This window comes from Triturus cristatus, chromosome 1_2, assembly GCF_964204655.1.
Source record: "Triturus cristatus chromosome 1_2, aTriCri1.1, whole genome shotgun sequence".
Classification (NCBI taxonomy): Eukaryota; Metazoa; Chordata; class Amphibia; order Caudata; family Salamandridae; genus Triturus; species Triturus cristatus.
Genome location: NC_140580.1, coordinates 340,634,113 through 340,653,967, shown reverse-complemented (window position 1 = coordinate 340,653,967; position 19,855 = coordinate 340,634,113). Strand labels below are relative to the sequence as shown.

The 19,855-nt window shown below is 44.0% G+C and overlaps 1 protein-coding gene across 1 annotated transcript in view; it reads right to left on the bottom strand.

Moving 5' to 3' along the window:
- TRIM62 (tripartite motif containing 62) overlaps positions 1-19,855 on the bottom strand; it is a 134,350-nt gene that overhangs the window by 30,544 nt on the left and 83,951 nt on the right. The window contains exons 3-4 of the mRNA XM_085604009.1: positions 15,743-15,999; positions 1,754-1,869 (exon numbers count right to left, since the gene is read on the bottom strand). Coding sequence (XP_085460135.1) covers positions 1,754-1,869; positions 15,743-15,999 — 373 coding nt within the window. The remainder of the gene's footprint in view (positions 1-1,753; positions 1,870-15,742; positions 16,000-19,855) is intronic.

Sequence of the window (19,855 nt, the reverse complement as noted above, 5' to 3'; positions counted from 1 at the left end):
TCATTTCAAAGACACAACCTCTCCTTAAAAATCCTACCCCTGCAAAACTACAATATGTAATCTCCTCTTGCTCTCTATTAATATTAATACAGCAAACCATTTTCACGAATTCACATCCACCTCTTCCTCTAAAGATCACATCTAACTTTTTATAATTTGATCTAATACAGAGAAACTGTAGCAAATGGACAGAATGGTTTCTTTAAGTTCACAAACCTAATCCCACTAACAAACAAGAACTGGCAAAACACACTAACCATGGGTTCCTGAGCAAGGGGGCGTGGCCAAGATAGCAATCGCAACAGACACGTTCTAAAACAGTTCCATGCGAGGTCTGCCAATTATCCTGCATTCCAGTGGAAAAAGCAGATTAACGAACCCACAGAAGGTCACCAAGCCTCTAGGTTTTTTTTCACAGGTACCAGTGGAAGGGCCCGGCCGCGATATTGGTGAAGGAGGGCCTCTGGTGGTATAAGGCCAGCGGACAGCTTCCCCGTGGGCGGCAGCTACTGTAAACTACATCTTGTTTATGCCGCAACCACCATCAGGTAAGTCTCAAACAGTTAAGTGTTTTGCCACAATAATTGAATGTGTTCAGAATGCAACATATGACCCATAGTCCCTTCTGTATATTAACATAATTACATCTCTCTGTTGCACAAATATTTTAAAAACGTATACCTTCAATTGCAACACTGCCGAACATGATGAAAAATAATGAGAAGAAAAAAAACAACAAACAACATGGTTCTGTGAGAGTTGCTACTGAGAAGTCTATTTTATGGGCAGTGGTCTTGTTGACTTCAAACACCCTTTTGCCTACCGTAATTCTGTGCAATGACAACACAGACAACTCACTCTTGAAGGGGATTCGTATAGGGCTGGGATGATTCCTATGGGGGCAGAATGCCCTGCAACTGACCTAATGACGGAACCAAAAGCACAGCGCTCAACTGCTTATATTTTGTGGCAAAGGTCAGATTGCACAAGATAATTTGAGCAGATTTAAAAGCCTGTGGGCCAGTAGCAAGCTCTTTTACAAGTGATGTATGTGTATGAAAAGAAATTAGACTTCTTTGGTACCAACTGTCCTTTGCCCAAAGAAAGTAGTAATGCAAACGAGGCATATGGAGCATGAAGGGGCTGACGCTCAAGATGTAGACAGGATGGGTGGAATAGAGGATTCCTTGCTGAAATAGGTTCTCTCTCTAGAATCCCTAGCATCTGCAAGCCTACTGAATAAGACCGTTTCTTCTGGGATACGTTGGTCTTCTTAGAAATGCAAAGAAAAGTGCTGTCAGAGACAGGTCAAGGGTTCTGGGCTTTAATAATCCACTAGGTCTGAACCTAAGATAAGAAATCAATTTTTGTAGGGTTTGGCAGTCGAAGCAGGTTAGGTATGAGAAGTTTAGAACTCCACTGGGGGGGCCCAATGCAAACAAAATGAGAGCAAGGGATAAAACTGCAGAGTTTAAGTCACTTGACAAGGCTAGTGACTAAAAGGACATCAATACATGTCATAGTAGCTGCAAATTAAGCAATATGCCTCTCTTCTCCAACTCGGTTCCCTTCTCCTTCATGACTTAACAACCTTGTCCGAGAACCACATCCAGCAGTGCATGCATCATTAGCAGTGGACATCACAGAAGAAATCAACAATATTTCACCACCTTCCAGATTAGATGAGTAAAAGACCATTATGCATTTATTTGCTTTCTCAATCTGAATACATCATAAAGCTCAAGTTCCTTACCAGGATGGATATCCTGGAAAAGAGACTTCCAGATTGTGTACTGTAAAGGTCCTGTGTACTTGGAGGTAGGAAAGTCTTCGTAAGTCAGGTTTGTCTCGTGGATCTTCCCTTTGAGCCTGTAATGGAAACCAGGTGTGTTAACAAGCATACCTTAAATCTTCATGAAGCTTTTGCCAACAGGATCACGAGTTAAGAACACACCTACACTTTAAGATACACAGGGGCACTGCATCAGTTGTGTTCAATAAAAAATATTTGAAACCAGGTTACTGATCAATGTCAGAGGACTGATTAGCCTTTCCCCATAGCATACACCAGTCACATGAACAACTGAATAACTCTTGTCAACCTACCTCACTGATTTCCCATTGTAAATGGATAAGAGTTGGGTCTGAAGGGATTAATGAGAATGCAGAAAAATGCAACAGTGGGAACCTTCAAAAGAAAAATAAATCAAACCAACTACAACAGTGGTGGGGGAATGAGACCCAGACCTCTGGAAACGCAGCAAGAACCTGCATACAAGGAAACACAGGAAATGGGTAGAATTACTGTACAAAAATCGGAAAGGATTGGAATACCTTAGCAGAGCTAAATAACATGTCTAATCGCACATCTTAAGAAAAGCGAAGGCTACTCTAGGTTAATAGCTGCCAAAAAACAAATACACACCCGGCTATTAAGAATTTACATCACCAGCACCTACGTAAGGCAGTACCTAAACTGTGAAGTATGTGGTTCACAGAGAACCCAAGCAGCAAACCACATTTCCAAAGTAGAAGTAAGCTAGGCTGAGGGTCACAAGACCTCCACGCCCACTGTGATACACCCTGCAGAGACAGCCAAAACATATATAAAACCCCATAAGAGCCTGTCACCAGGTCTCAAGACCGACGCATCATAAACATCCTCCTTGCAGTGAACACCCTACAATAATTCCATGCTTCACTTACCTACTGGACAAAAGGCATGTACACTGACATTACAAGATCTGTACCATAGCGCCACGGGAAGTACTAATTGGGGACTGTGCGCTATATAAAAATCATGTTCCATTATATTATAAATGAAAAGAAAATTTTAACTGGGTAGGTTTGGTGCACACAAATCAAATAATGACACAGTTAATACAAATTTATAAATACACAAGAGGGTGTTCAAGGGTGAAGGAAAGCCACCAAATCTTCTTCAAAGACAGAGAGGACAATGTTCATATAGAGAAAGGTCAATCTCTGAGCACTCCAACACAAAATTCCACTCTTATATAAACAATCTTCTTGTATTCCTTATTCATGAACCACAAACATTGTATCTGTGTTGCAAATTTCGCCACTTGACTGGCCAACACGTTTTTCATTTCTGCATAATATTCCTGCAGGCTTCCTCCGGCCGGCAACAGAAAAGTATTCAGATCACCAACATCTGATTTCAAACACAATTGGTTGTGTATACAATATTCAAGGTGGCCAAGCAATACATAAATTTGTTTAGTATATTGAATCAGGTGGGAGGGTACTCCACAACTCCTTAGCTCCCATAAATGTATATATTGATTGGCCACTGTGACTGTTGTATACACAACCAACTGCGTTTGAAATAAAATGTTGATCAATACTTTTTTGTCATCCCTGAGCAAATCAGCTGGAATATAATTACGCAGAGACGAAACACGTGTTGGCTAGTATGTGGCGGAAAATGCAACACAGATGCAAGGTTTGTGGTTTATGCAATTAAGACTGAAAGTCCCAAATCTCTCAAAAAGATATTTATAACTAACAGAATTTGCGATGGCTGAGAAGGTGAGCGGGCATTTTACTAGCCAGTTGTCTAATTATGTGTAGCTTTCTACAGATCACAGCCTAAAACGTGCTGACACCACCACCAAAATGTTTGTAAAAGAATCCAGAGATAAACCAAAGGAAGCACCTCCGCTCTCAAGTGAACCTCAAAACTGCCTTTGAAATTGGACTACTGGGACTGAAGTAGTCACTCTTTAGGTCTAAAGAAATCCATCCAATCCAGATCATGCAGTCCTATGCACGAGTATGATGTGTCAAGCAAAGAAACAAATCGCATAAGATGATCGTGGGACTAAGTTCCTGGAAGTGAACATCTTCCACAAATCGTCCATATTTTTTAAACATCATTTTTCTGTTAACATCAATCAGAAGACCAATATAGTTCCATTTCAAATATATAAAAATAGCGTTAAATACACTTCCTAATACAGCTCAACCAGCAAAAGGTTTGCATCCAATTCCTAATATGTATTTGGTTTACCTTAACTTGTTTTGGCTTGCACATTAAGGCTCTTTAGAGCCAAATGATCTCACAAGTACGGAGACCCAAAATTCTTTGACACGGACATACAAACTGAGGGAGCTGAAAGAGATTTAGATGAGGGCTCATTCACCTAGTTGGCCAATGCCTTATTGAAAGGGAGGTAATTAAAGTTCCTTCCTCCTACCCGTTAGAAGATATTACTTTGGGCCAAACACTGTTCACATTCAATGTCCCGGCAGTTTTACAAATGAGTACTGCTTAGTGAACCTGGTCAAGAGAAACCGATGCTTCTAGATAGGAAAATACAGTGTTAATGGGCACATTAATGAGTTTGCACTTCTCAAATCAACTAAAAGCCTAGCGCTTGAATCAAGAGGTGACAAAAAAACTCTTCTGAAGAAGCAGATTCTTGCTGCATAGCATTAAAAAGAATGTAGAGATCAGAATAAGGGTCAACTTGAGTGACCGTTGGAAAACTCTGAAATTATTTTTCCTTAACCAACTCCTTAGTCCTCCATTTATCAAAAGGACAAAATCCTTACACCCAAAAATGACTCTTCACCAATGTTGGTTGTCCCTTAAGTCAATGTCACATACTCCGAGCACACCATCTTCAGAGGAGGTTTTAACACCAACATCAGACCTGATATCACCTGTGCTTCATGTGCAAAGGAACTAACTACACAACTAGAGTTGCTGAAGTTGAAGAGTCAGACATTAGCACCACGTACTTCACTACCTCCTTGAGAGCCTACAAATGACTCTGAGGGAGGGGAAGCAAGCATTTTTTACAGAGCATCTTTCACCCGATTGACCCAAACACCAGAAGCTGGGCAACTATCTCCTAGAATGGGCACTGGCACCATAGAAGACTTTAGAGTCAAGCTCTTACACGTTTCTCTTCTTCCTATAAGTTTCTTCTCTATTTTATGCCAAGGGGTGTAGCTTGGTCAGGAAGATGAGGGGGGGGGTTAAGGTACGCCCCTGCTTATGCCTCTGGTGGAAACACTCACTTTCGCATCATCCTCAAACTAGATCTGGTCTTAAATCTGGAGTGGCAACTTCCTTGAGATTTTTAAAGGAGGTCAACATCAGTTTACACAGTCTCTCCCTAAGTGCTTTTAGATGCATCCTTTGGCAGTGTTCAGACCATGTAGGGGCATCATCCTGATCAAGACAACACAAATACATAGGGTGTGGTTCAGTCACAGACATTTATTTCCTAGATGTCGTGCAAGAATTAAATCCTGAACATTTCAGGAGTGGCAATGCAAAATAATTCACCAAAACCAGCATAAAAAGTTAACAATATACGGCTCTGGGTCCATCTCTGTTGCTGAAAAACAGAACCAAAGTTACCAGCACATATGATGCCTTATCTGGCATTTGACAGGTCACTACTAGTGGAGGTGCAAGACACAAATAAGAACACTGTACTTAATACAGCAGCACTGATGATGGGAAAGTGCTGTGGAGAAATTTTACTGAGGGAGAGGGTTCAAGTAAACTATGCACAGGAGTCGACATCCATTATAAACTTGGTTCCCTCAGGCAGAGGGAGGGGGGGGGGAGCAGATAGAAGCAATTGGCTGCAGGCAAGATAGTAGGGAAGGACTCCCTGAGGAAGCTCCTTTGGAGATGTAATAAAGTGATGGAGCAGAAGGTCTTCTTCGAGCTGCCGCAAACGAAAAACAAGCATTGGCATAGCCAATAGGTCTCGTCTTTGGGACCTTTAAGTGTTTTGCCAGAGCTATTGGCTTTGCCAATGTGTTTAAGCTATGTTATGCAGTAGTGTACCTGCTGTGCAGTATATTGAAAAGTTATAATAAAGTGTAATAAGCATTTTTGTTACCTTATATATAACCAAGTAAACATAAAGTACAAACGAACGACCCTATTATAAAAACAACATTGTAAATGCCTATGCCTTTTATTTTGTTTTTTAAAACATAAATAAAAGACAGTCATTTACAAAGGCAATAGCTTAAACTCACGTAAATGCGAGACCTATAGCATTGCAAATGCTGGTTTACATCACTCTCTGCTTTACTCCATGCTGAGTGCCTTTGCACTTTCATTTTGAAATATTTGACGCATCCACCAACCACACACGACACCCAAATTCTTCCTAGTTGGGTCACTCTATTAAGTCTCCTGCTGCCAACCATAAGCAACAGAGTAGTTTTTTACTCAACTCCGGAAGGCACTTCGACACGCGTCAGGTGGATGAGGCGCTACATAAATGTTCGAAAAAACTATACCGTACCAAAGAACAATACTATGCCAGAGGCCTAATATGAAAGAAAAGGGACTATTTACATTTTCCATCGGTACTGTATCCTAGAAAACCGGTTTAGCTTTTAGTCAATGATCGGGCACTGTGTAAAAACCGTTGCGGGACATTTTACTAAAAATATGTTCAGGCGGGCAAACAATTATAATAAAAAGCAACTCTACTTAACTCAAACTTTCACGTTTTACTGGAGTCAACTTAACTGGTATAGTGTAAACGCTTTTACTGCAGTAGCAACATGCGATTTTGCAAACGTCGGCATTGCTACAAACCTACTTTAAGTGGAAGTTCTTTTTTTTACAATATTCGTTAGACATAAAAGGTCCCTTTCAGAAAACAACTTATCTAAGGTGAAAGTCACCGGAAGTGGACTGGCCTTGAGGACCCGGGGCTTTTCCCTTTTAGGTGACTGTCTCTTCTCTAACTCTACCAGTCTTTCAAGCACTGACCAGCATGCCCTTAAAGAGTACTATGAAGAGAAGGATTTTTTTTTAATCAAGCTCGTGAATATAAAAGCCTGGTCAGTAAAATTCTGAGAGTAAATCTGGCGACCATGGAGGGTCATTAAGGAAAGAATGCATGGCTGTCCAGCGGCCTTTATCTGTGCTCTATTTGCATGTATGAATGCTGCGGGTCTGATCAACTGCAGATGTCAGGAAGTTCTCACCACACGCCAGCAATGTGCGGATGGGAGGGTGTCCGGGGGCCTGGGAAGCAGACGGGAAGGGATAGCACGGAGGAGGAGAGGCGTGTGTAGGAAGGATAACATTCCACAGTGCCGCAAAGCAACTTTAAACGAAATAAGAACGCTGGTCTGCAGCCAGGAAAGGAAACTTCACAATACATATCTCGCCATTTCTAGAAACATCCTCAGCGTCCCAGCTGTGAAATAGAATTGTCAGCTTCAAAGACTTCTCATCTTATTAACTTTATAAAATAAACCAGATACCAAAATTTCTCTCAGGATAATATTGGAAAACGAACAGTTAGGGCTAATAAATAATCGTATGCAGAAAGCACCGTGCACAGTAGTTTATAAATTTAACGCGAAATACTGACCCAGTGGGCTTCAAAGCGCTGTACAGTTCTGTGTATATAGTATGCATTATACGGTGGGAAGCAGGAAAGCAACTGCTCGCAAACAAAGGGATCAGCTGAGGGGAAAGAGGAATGGAGGAGGGGTGCTATGTCTGGCTTCTGTCAAAGTGGCAGCGAAAGTAACCGGATACTGGAATGCAGTCTGCCGTGCAGCTGGCACACTGTGCGCTGCTAATTACTGCACTCGCTCCTGAGACACATAGGCTATGGGAGGGGACATTTAAAGAGAAGGCGGGACATACCCGAGCCTTAGGCCATTTGCGTGCTTTCTTTTGTGACAGCCTTACGCAATGGCCAGTCAAAAGCTTGGCCGTAAAATAAAAACACGAGGAAAAGCTCTGGGAGTTGGAAGTCCTTACAATAAACCTTGCAGAGCAACACATGCGCGCTAGCTCAGGTGAGACCTAAAAATGGGTCAAAAGGCAGGTTTTTCTCTGTCAATCATAGAGAAGAGAAAAAGATTTCAATGTGACACTCACAGAGGGTAAGATGGCGAGACAAAAAGTCTCTATAGGAGAAATGATCTTCAACTTGTATAGTTTATAGCATTGTTTACATTACATTTTGTATTCTTTATTGGGTACATCTTTCGATTCATTCTTTAGAATATTTATATAAAATCTCCAACCATGCTCCAAACAAGGGAGTACAGAAAGTGTCATTTAGCTTAATTACAGGATACAAGAGAAATATAGAGCGAGAATATTTTAGAGAGTAAATACCAGATGAGCTAATATCTTTTGGCATGCCTTGAAGAATTGAGGATGCAGTGTATAAGAAATTCCTTTAATAGGCTCCAAGGAGAAAGATGCGAGGAAGAGGGATTTTCTTAAAGAAGGTTTTGAAAAAAGATTGCTGGGAACATGTTCCCGAGACAGCGGCCGACAAGAAAGTGAGAATGTGATACCAGACCTGCCAAAAGAGTTGGAGCGGTTCGTGGGGATCAAAAAAGTAGAATAGGCGAGTTGCCCTTCAGGACTGTGGTACAGAAGCACTCAAAGAAAAGGACAATGACTATTCTGCCCGCAGGAAAAATAAGAGAATGGATGAACATTTTGGCTGCATACAAAGATAAAGACAAGGGGAAATGAACCCCTCTGACCGTCCCAGGCAGGAGAGTGAGAGGAAGGTAGAAATCACTGGAGCAGCCCAAAAGAATAAAGGTTGAAAAGGGTGATAAACAATATTAATGGTAGGTGGTACAGGAGGAATACATGCAGTACCATTCTAAGACAAACTGTTGTGGGCAGAGTGGCTTATAACTACCATAAGAGAAGGAGTCCAGGGAAAAAAGATTAGTGGTTGACGTCCAGGCATGGTGGGGAGAGTGACAATGTATCTATGGTAGACCCACAAGGGTAGAGCAGGAAGAGGATAGTAAGTGGATAGAGGCGTTCTAGTAAGCATTAGCATAACAAGCACTGGCAAAGCCAACAGGTCTCACCTATGCGAGGGGTATTGGCTTTGGAAATATGTTTTAGTCATGTTGTACACCAGTGTGGCTGCTGTTCAGCATGGCTAAAAATGAGTGGTTATTTGTTTTGGCCACCGGAAACCTAATTTGACCAGAAGGATCTCGCAGGGGAGGCTGAGCACCGAGCACCGCCGGGGAGAGAACTACATCTCCCATCTCCCCTAGCAAGCGGCTGTCACTTCCGGCTCCTGCCCACTGCACTTCAAAAGCGCGACACGCTCCAGAGTAGTGGTATTTGTTTTGACCACCGGTAACCTAATTTGACCTGAAGGATCTCACAGAGGGAGGCTGAGCACTGAGGAGCACCACCGGGGAGAGAACTGCATCTCCCATCTCCCCTGGCAAGAGGCTGTCACTTCCAGCTCCTGCCCACTGCACTTCAAAAGCGCGACGTGCTCCCGCGGCGCGGGATGCGCCCGGGCCCGTCCACACTGTCGGAGGCTGGGCTGGGGGGCCCTCCTCTGACGTCTGACACCATTCAATTTGTAAAGGTACATTTCACCGCATTTGCTTATTTGCATATTGTCCAGTTGCTTGTTTATTGATGCACCACCCCCATATCCTGTGGTAGACATGAGCAAAATGTCCACGCGCAAGACCCTGAACGATCGCCCAGGAGGTGGAATCGTGGGGACCATGGACTCTTTTAACTAGAGCCACATCGGTCTTAAATCATGGAATTGAATTGACACAGCGTCGCCTATCTCTGGAGCCTGTGTTGTTAACAGGGACCACGCAGGGGAATGTAATCGTGCATATTGCTGATACACAACTCCCCCCACTAATACAGGAGGTAGAAATAACAGCACGGAATGGTGGGGCCCCGGAGCAGCAAGATTTTGCACCGCCAACAAATAGGTCATCATCCAGGGCCACAGGGGCGAAGAAGCCGCCGGGTGCCAGTGACCCAGGCAAGAGGAAAAGAGGTGGTGGCCCACAGAATAACAAACCAGCAAAAACCCCCAGAGCAGCAAAAGTAAAGGGCAATGAAGACGAAGTAGGGGTTTGTGATGTAAATGGTGGAGAAAATTTGAGCGAAGTCCTCCCCGTGTAATGCGAGCCCCTTATTAAATGAAGACATGTGGCTGAGATTTGAAACCTTGGTGGCCACCTTGTTAAATCCTATATTAACAAAATTAACTCGAATCGAAGAGAAGCTAGCAGACCTTGAAATCCAGGCAACAAGTAATCCACACTTACTGAAGTTATTGCCCCCTAGGCAGGACTCAAGACCAGAAAAAGCGTGCCAAAGCCAAACACAGGAATTATCCCACCTATGAGTTGTCCAAAGATTGGGACTGGGACTATGCCCATTGAAAGATCTAATCAGTCACACAGTTATACCGATGTCTCTGTCAACATGAACACACTTGGCGATACACCCAAATACAGCAGCCCAGTGCCAGCTCAGATGCATCACCTGAACGGAACAGGGGATGTAAGACCTCACCGGAGCTCTAACCCGACATTACTTGTGGGTCAGGGTGGGCCACGAAATGGGGAGGGCGGCCACCCTGGTAACAAAGGGACAGAAAGATCGACCACTGGTCAACGGGCCTCTGGCCTGCAGTTCCTAAATCTCCCCCCTGCAGCCACACCACTAGTATTAGTGTTAGGGGATGTTCCAGAGTTGAAGGAGGGTCAACTGGAGACGACAGAACAATTAATGATTAAAGTATTACACTGGTTTACACAGAAATTGAGAAACACAGGTTTTTTTGCAGAAATCTTCCAAACAGACTGATTATGGCAAGAAGGATACCCTGGCTAGGGAAGCCAAGAACAAACTGTTAGGAGACTGTGTGGCCCTAAACTTTAAGGATGAAGCGGTTGTTAGTTACCTCTTAGAGTCCTTAAGGGGAGGTCCATCAAAGAGCTCACAGATTATTGTGCTTTCCCTAGGCTATTTTTACAGACCCCCTTTTTGGGTGGCACCCAGAATGGACTGTCGTCCGCGGGAGGGCCTGGCAGGAACAAGGGGACCATCCTGGGACCCCAAATTTAATCCTAGAAAATAGATTTGCCCCCCTATCTGACCTGGAGGCATGTGATTGACTGCATAAACCAAGTACCAATACTCCACTAAATAGTGAAACCCATGTCACCCCAGGCCCTGTTATCAGAGAGTACCCACATCCTTCTAATTCCCCAAGGCAGGCCATCAAAGATCTGTTCAAAATAGTATCATGGAACGTGGCTGGTATTTCTACTAAACTGAGTGACAACGACTGGCTACAACTTGGCAGGGAAATTACATCTCCTGTTTTCAAGTGATCTGGTCCATGGAACCAATATTTGTAAATGTCTATCGCTCATTCCAAACTCCAGCTAATCCTTCGGTATCTGGAAGGGCAAAAGGGGGCATTTTGACCCGGATCCCAAATGACTTCCGTGGTAAGGTAATAAAGTTTATTCCCCCCAATCCAAACTTTCATATTCTCTTATTCGAGATAGAACAGGAAGGCAAGTGGATCCTGATTAACACCTATAATAATAGATTTGGCACAAATATCCATTCTATTGTGGGAGAGGTTGATGGGAATCTTAACCATATCATAGGAAATTCCAGAAAGGAGGAACCAAATATCATCTGGCTGGGGGATTTCAACACACACCCCTGCAAATATAATACAGCCCCGTGTGTGGAATAGAGGATCTGGGGGAAAACACTTCGTATCACTTCACCCATAATGAATACGGCGAAGCCCTAAACAGGATATTATCCTCCAGGACATGGAAATGACTAATGACCCCGAACCTGTAACCGGCAATCCGCTGGGCAAATTTCAGAGAAACAGGGCAGTGTCAACTATTGATTACATACTAATCACCACCCCAAATTAGTCAAAGGGCAACTAGACCCCAAAATGTATTCTCAAGTTTTAGTAATCACGCCATCCTCTCATTGCAGCTAAATGTATTTCCAGAAAATCTTCCCTGCAACCAAAACATTGGCACTCCCCTAGTGGCCAGAAGAACGGTATACAGCTAAAGTGGGCCCACATTAACAAACCCAAACTGACCTAGGATTTTATTCAAAGCACAAGGAGTAAGGTATCATTATGCCTAGAACCAGATACTGAGCCAGGGGAAATGTTAACGGCCTTTTGCAGTATCCTAGAGCAAGTAAAAATGGCGCTGATGCGCCCCAGAGGGTCAAAGCCAAAAGCAGGTAAAGGCTGGTTTAACTCGCCCTGTACCAAATCTAGAAAGGCGCTGCTACACGCCTTAAAAACAAGTCCTAGAAATCATGACCAAATAAAGGTATTAAGGGCTATGTACAAGCTAGCTCGATGGAATAGAGAAAAGGACATGAAGGACGAAATATGGGCAGACCTTGACCAGGCAGCCAGAACAGGCAACAGTACGGAGTTCTGGAGAATAGTGAATGCTCCACATTCTAAATATACTAAGGACCCCTCCCTTGACAGCAATGTAGGCGAGTAAGCATGGGTAACTCATCTTGGAAACATATTCGCCCCTAGCACCCCTCCACGTACACCTCCCTCAACCATAGAAGAGTGCACCCTTAGCTTACTTTCCTTCTGACTTAATGACGTGAAGGAAGGACTGAGTTCATGTATCCCAGGCAAAGCTCCAGGTCCAGACGGGGTCCCAATCGACTTCTTCCAAGAAACACTGGATTTATGGGCCCCCCTTGCTTACAAACGTTCTAAATATTATAGCCAGGCTAGGCCCCCTCCCTCGTGGTCCACATGTGTCATTATCCCGATATATAAAAAAAGGGGATAGGGCAGACCCTAAAAATTATAGACCAATTTCCCTGCTGGATACTACCTCAAAATTGATGGGACGGCTTCTCCTCTCTAAATTAGAGGGCTGGGTGAAGGAGAAGAATATTCTAATGCAGGCCCAGTATGGGTTCCAGCAGGGAAGGGGCACTGTGGACCAGTGCCTAAACCTAGACATGACTATAGAAAAATATGTCAGAATGAAGGGAGGAAAAATCTACATGGCTTTCATGGATTTGTAGGCGTTCAACTGTGTTGTCCATGAAATGCTATGGAAGATATTGGAGGAGATAGGGGCTGATCATGCCATAATACATTTTTTTTAGACAAATGTATAAAAATGCAACAGCAAGGATCCGCCATCCCAAAAATGGCGACTGTACACACCCCTTTCAAGTTGTTAGAGGAGTAAGGCAAGGCTGCGTCCTTGCTCCTTTTCTCTTTTCTATTTACACAAATGGCGTTGAAAATGCACTTATTAAGGCTTCTCGTGACGTCCCTATGTTTGGTTCCCAACCCCTACCCATCTTGGCATACGAGGACGCGGTATTGATAGCCAGGACAAGGTGCGGCCTCCAAAGTTTGATAAACACGTACGTATCATTTATGGATTCCCTAGATCTAAGGGTCAATCACACCAAGTCCTTTGCCATTATAGCGGATGCCAGGAAAAGTGACAAAACCCCCTACTTACATGTAGATAGAAAGAGAATGGAGGTTGACAGTTTTCCCTATTTGGGGGTTCTTTTCGATAAAGATTCATCCTGATTAAAACTGGTGGAAGACAGGAAGATGGGAAAGGAGAGAAGTCTCTTAGCAATAAAAGTCCTTGCAAAAAAGCAGGAAATCACTGTGGCTTGGCTATGTGGAATCAGTTCTGAAGGAGCCTAGCCTTCATGGTCTATTTAAGGAACCCTCAATGTGCAGAAGGGTCTCAAAGAAAAAGGTCTCTAGTATCTTTATTGCACTGGTGGATTACAAGAGGAAGGAGCACCATAAAGGAAAAGCTGCAGCAGTCACCTACCACCTGAACACCCCATTGTCAGAGAGAGGGTTCTATTACCTAGCAGATGTTAGCATTCCACAGCACAGATTTATATTGTTGAGGTTCCGCACGAATGCGATTCCTTTAATGTTAGGAAATCCAGAGAAAAAGTATAATCATGCAGAGCTCAGCTTATGTCCATGCGATCCCCTCTCAAGACAAACTGATTTGCATCTGTTTTTATTTTGTAGGCTCAAAATGAAAGAGAGGTATTATTATCTTAAGCCCCTTTTAAAGCAGAAATGTCGAATTGCACTCTTCTTTTTAAAATCACTATCTGACCCTTTAATATGTTTTTCACTAGCCTCTTTTCTCTGGACCTGCATGAGAAAAAGGAAGAGGGGGGTTTCCTGCACCTAAGGGCCTTGGAAAAGTTATCCTGTAGTGTATATCAGAGTGTGGCTCATATAAGGTTGTGGCAAAACGGGTTCTTTATTTTTTATTATTCTCTTTATTCTTATACAAGGGATATGAAGTATTTTATGGATATGAAATTGTTATTATGCATTTATTCTGTGCTTTTATCATCTTTTTTTAAACTGACCGAATAAAGAAATAATGAATGAATGAATGAGTGGGTGGGTGAGGTGGGGTGGGGTAGATTGGGTTGAGGTAGACTGCAGCAGGGTAAACTGGGGCAAATTGAGTGGGGCAGCTTGGAGTGGGGTAGATTGTTGTGAAGTGGGGAGAGGGCGGTAGATTGGAGTGTGGTGTATTGGAATAGGGTAGATTCTAGTGGGGTAGACCGAGGTAGATCGGGTGGGGGAGACTAGGGTGCAGAAGATTGCAATGGGGCAGACTGGAGATAATTGGAGTGGTGTATATTGGAGAGGGCTAGACTGGGGTAAGTTTTAGAGATTGGGGCAGATTGAAAGAGGGGGGGGGGGAGTAGGGTAGATTGAAGTGGGGAAGTAGCGTAGATTGAAGAAGCGCGGAGTGCGATGTAATAAAGAAGGGGGAGCAGTAAATTGGAGTGGTGTAGATTGGGGTGGGCTCGATTGGAGTGGGCTAGATTAGAGTGGGCTCGATTAGAGTGGGCATTGATGTAATGAAGTGCACTTTCCTCTCTATTATCAATAGCTGTGTAGTCAATTTATTTTGAAGAGTTTAAAAAAAAAAACACGACTTTTCTAGCCCAGGACACATTTATCCCTTTGAAGGTACAGGTAGAAAACCAAACTATCCCGGATTTAAATTAGGGTATTTGGTTGATAAAACAGTCATTTATGTGTAATTGTTTTTCCGCATAGAATTTGCGTTACTCTAGGCGAACAACTGCAATAAACAAATTCTGTTTCACTGCATATCGGCTTAATTTCTTAATAGTATGTAACTGCAATGTTGAGAAAGCTGTTAATAATAATGCCATGGGCTTTAATTGACGGTTTAAGCTGCTTCATCCTTTTGAATTTCCTTTAAGCTACACCAGCGATATGTTTGAAAGTTGCCAGTAGACAACACAAAGTTGCAGTGCGCCCTTGTTCTCAAAGTCACTTCTCACTTTAAAATATTTTCAGATTAGGACTTTATATACTGTTCTGTATGATATTTCTGTAACTCACGGTCTGCCTAGAAAACATTGCAGCTCCTCCCACTTCCAAGTGCGAAGGGGGAGCAACAGCAGCTATTGAGATAGGGCGGGCAGCGACATGGAGTACAGAGTCAGTGGCATGTGCTTGTTTGTTTTTGTAAAAGAAATAGAAACTCAACCCAAGTAGCAAGCACTCGTATGGAGTGCGTAGGGCGGGGGATGGGACCAAACAGACAGGAGCAGAGTGAAGAAACATGAATGGGTGAAGGAGTGTGTAAAAACAAGCACTCTTAACTCATGAAAACAGGAGCAGTGGATGGACAGAAGTACTTGGTCCATGCTCTAGGAGAGGGGCAAACAAGAAGAGGCATGACACATGCAGGCCACGGCAAACTGCAATGAAGGATATGAGAGCGACATTGCAGCTAACAAATGCTTAGCCTTTGGGTGGGCTGTAGCACAATAACTGTCTAGCTCAGACCTAAACAAGAGGATGTATAGGTGGTGACATACTTTTCGGATAAGGATGGGATGCCTCCCAGGAATGAATGACGGTCCATCTCCCCCAGCTTCTCCTGTAGGATCTGTATGCCCTCTTGCAGTTGGCGCAGCTGTTGACTGTAGCGCTGCATCTTCTGCTCGATGTCGGTCAGGGTCCGTGCTGTATCTGCCTCCAGCTCCTCCAGCATGGACTTCTGACGTTCACGTAGAAGACGGTGCAGGCGCTCAAATGCCTCACCAATTGTGGATCGCAGACCCTTTGCCGATATCTGTGTAGCACAATGGGAAAAATAACAGAAAGATACCACAATTTAGACAAATTGGAAGTGGTGCCTGTGCCCAGAAAAGACAAACGCAATATGTTAAAATGCCACACAACATTGGACTAAACCTGGTTATTCCATGGTTTGTTACATGATGTGCAGTAACGTGGCAAACAACAAGTTTCAACTGTATATACATCTGATGCGGTGTTGAGATTATAACGTCTCCGGTATCATTTACTTGACGATTGTTTTTTTCTGTAAACCTGGACCAACCTTCCTTCATCAAAATATCCGCCAAGTTCTTTTCTGTATGGTTACACCCAGCTTGAGGGCAACAAGACACTACCAGCTAACAAGACAAACTAGCTGTCCCTCCTTCCTTTGCCTAAATTTCTTCCTAATTGCAAGCCCCCTATCCATCATTTCCCAATAATCCTTCCTTTCTTTCCTCCCTCCCTCTTAGGTCAAAGGATTAAAATATGCAGAGGTGCTGGTCCAGCTTGCCCAAACTCATGCCAAAAACACAAGAACATCCAGTCATAAAGCCTACCCAGTTTTTCCCTGCACTTTAGTTAGCCAGAATATCATTTACGATCTTTGAAGAAAAGGAAAACACTTATGACGTCATTCCATGCTCATCAACTGAAAGTCATGAGTAGCCAGATTAATTGCACATTAATTCTCACTGCAGTAGGGCTCATGGGAAGTTACACCCAGGGCATTGGGGGGGGAGGAGAGCCTCTTTTCCCCCATCTCGGAAGTGAAATGTGAGATTTTGTTACTGCAATCGTATGGTGCAAAATGTTTGACTAGTGCCATAAATGTAGTGTAAATATGCATCTGAGCCAGTGGCGGCTCCTCCATACGGGCGTTTGGGCGCCGCCCCCCTGCTTTCTCGCAGTGCGAGAAGGCAGAAACATAAATGGTAATAACTACCATTTATGTTTCTGCCTTCTCGCACTGCGAGAAAGCAGAAGTGCCTGATCGGGGGTGGGCGGTCCTGCTTGAGGGCAGGGGGGAGTGGCTTGCCCAGTGTTGTGCATAGGGACTGTTTGGCCGGCCCTGGGGCCGATCAAACAGTCCGTATGCACAACACTGGGCAAGCCACTCCCCCCATGCCCTCGAGCAGCACCGCCCACGGCGCCCACTCTACATAGCGAAAATGGTCCCGGCTGGGGCGCTCTCTACTGCGCCTCAGCGTTGTGATTGGCAGAGCGGAGGGAGGGAGGCTGCCTTTCATTCATGACGACATGACGACGAGACTTCAGGACGGCGGGAGCGGCAGTTTGGACGCATCCAGAAGCTGCGGTGTTGCAGGACGGAGCGGGAGTTGGAACGCATCCAGAAGATGTTGCAGGACGAGGATGGTAAGTTTTATAATCTTCTTTCATTTACCCACCCGCCTCCACCCCCCGTGACGACCCCCATCATGCCGGCCGTTACTGTGAAGTTATGAATGTACAAAACTATTTTAGGCCCTCCTTAGGCCTAAAATAGTTATGTACATTCATTACTATTTTAGACCCTCCGGTGCCGTATCAATGCCAGTCAGGGCTGGCTTTAGGGCGTTGCGATCGGTGCCACCGCACCGGGTGCTGGAATCCTGGGGGCGCCGTGTTTGAAAGTTTATTATGCCTTTAAAGTACCTGCTGCAGCGTTTCTTTCACCCCGCAATTACCAGGCCTCACATAAATGTCAAGATAACTCGTGTGATTAATTATCTTCCTGGAGAGAGAGATCAGCATTTTGTATAGTTGTGGTTTTGACTTAGGTGAAGTTAGTGCAGAGGGTTAATATGCCTGCTGCAGAGAACGTGTACCATGTAGATTACAGATGTAAACAGATCAGCAGGTTACTTGCAATGTATAATTTAAAGTCCTTAGTCCTAATATAGAATAGTGAGGTATTAACTTTCATCCTAGAACTGCATACACGCTGCAAAGTACAGAACATTGATCAATGTTGCAAAAAGGGTTAATTTGGCTAGAAATCGATTCTTATTATTAAAGAAAACTCCCAACTATGCTGTTTCTTTTTCGACTCTGAGTTTGTGCTTCTCCACACCAAGCACTCTTAAACTATGCTGCCTACCAGTATGGATGACATGTGACTCCTACACTTTTAGTCCTTTGGCTTACGTAACATTTCCTACACAGTGATTTACACATGTATGATTGAATGTCTGTGTGTAATATGCGTGTGATGCAAAGTGCTCAGACACCCTGCACTGGTATGAGTGGCGCTATATAACTAATTCAATGCATCTGAGAGAGTGTGGTTATGGAGACTTGGTCACTGTTTTCGCCACCCAATCTTTGGCCCTAATGGAGACCTGAGGTGACATATAGTTCATCTTTCTTTGGCAATAAGGTCAGGCGGCTAACGCCAATGTTCCCTATTCTTTTAAAATAATGCAGTCAGGCTAAATGGATGGCACGGGTGCAAGCAGGAATGAAGCACGATATGGGACAGTTTTAAATGTGTTTAATTATTTCAAGTCTACATATCCTACCTACTTTTATAAATATTCTTGCTTTCTGAAATGTGGTTTAACCTGCATCCTTTGGGCCTTTTTTTTTTGTTCTTCAAAATTTCCTTGGCGTGAGGGTCCTGCAGTTCCCCTTTAGTCAATCAGGCTCGCTATGACACAAAACACATTTAGACCCTTTTTTTACGCCCCACCACTTTCAAATGTCACCAGCCACCACTGATCTGAGCCAATTGCTAATCTATCAAATCTAAAAGATTAGCTACCTTCTGTGAGAAATCAGGTTTAGTTGATTGGGGTGTGAGCAATGGTCAAGCAGCAACAACAATCCGTGTGAGGGTAAAGAACAGGCCAACCCAAAATTAACCTGTGCTCACCCTCTGGTAGCTCGGCACAGAGCAGTCAGGCTTAACTGAGAGGCAATGTGTAAAGTGGTTGTGCAACATTTCAAACAGTCAAAGTGAAAACACACACAAAAAAGATCCCATATCACAAGACCAAAACAACACAAATTCAATCAGTAGAACCGGAAGTAGGAAAGTGCTCCTTTTGGCATGGTTACCCCCACTTTTTGTCCAACTCTGAATTCAACTTTGACTGAATGTGCACTGGGTCCCTGCTGAAGAGGTTCCCAGTGTTGGAGTTCTTCCCCAAAACTATACCTTTGTTTCTCTATTGGCACACCTCTGGCTCACACAGAAGTTCCTTGTAAAAGGTACCAGTGGTACCACGGGCACTGTGACCAGAGAGGGTCTCGAAGGGCTGCAGCTTTTATTATGCCACCCTGAGAGACCCCTCACCAAACACATGCACACTGCCACTGCAGCCTGCGTGTTTTGATGCAACTAAAAGTAAAGAGTCTTACAGCCCTGAGGCCGGATGCACCAGACCTCTAGTGAGGGCATAACTGTATGAGCAGATATTCCCTCTAGTGTCAGAGTAGATGGGCTGGGCGCTTGTCAATATGACTTCCACAGCTCCATGATGGCTTCACCCAATCCCAAGATATTTGGTACCTAACATCTCAGATTAATGATCCCTCACTGATGCCAGTGCTGGATTCATTAATAAATGCACTAAGAGGGTACCTCAGAGGTGCCCTCTGAAAACCTACCCTACCGCTAGTGTGTAGCTGACTGGTCTGCACCAGCCTGACACTTTCAGACATATTTCTGACCCCTACCGTTGCCCAGTTGGGAGCCTTGTACTCTTGTGGGTCAGAAACATAGCCTATTCTGGGTGGAGGTGCTTCACACCTACCCCCCAAGCAAGAACAGCATTCAAGGGCGGTGAGCCTCAAAGGTTTTCTTCCCTTTGTTGTGCTAGCCAGGGCCTGTCCAGCTAGTGGAGATGCCCGCCACCCTGACCAAG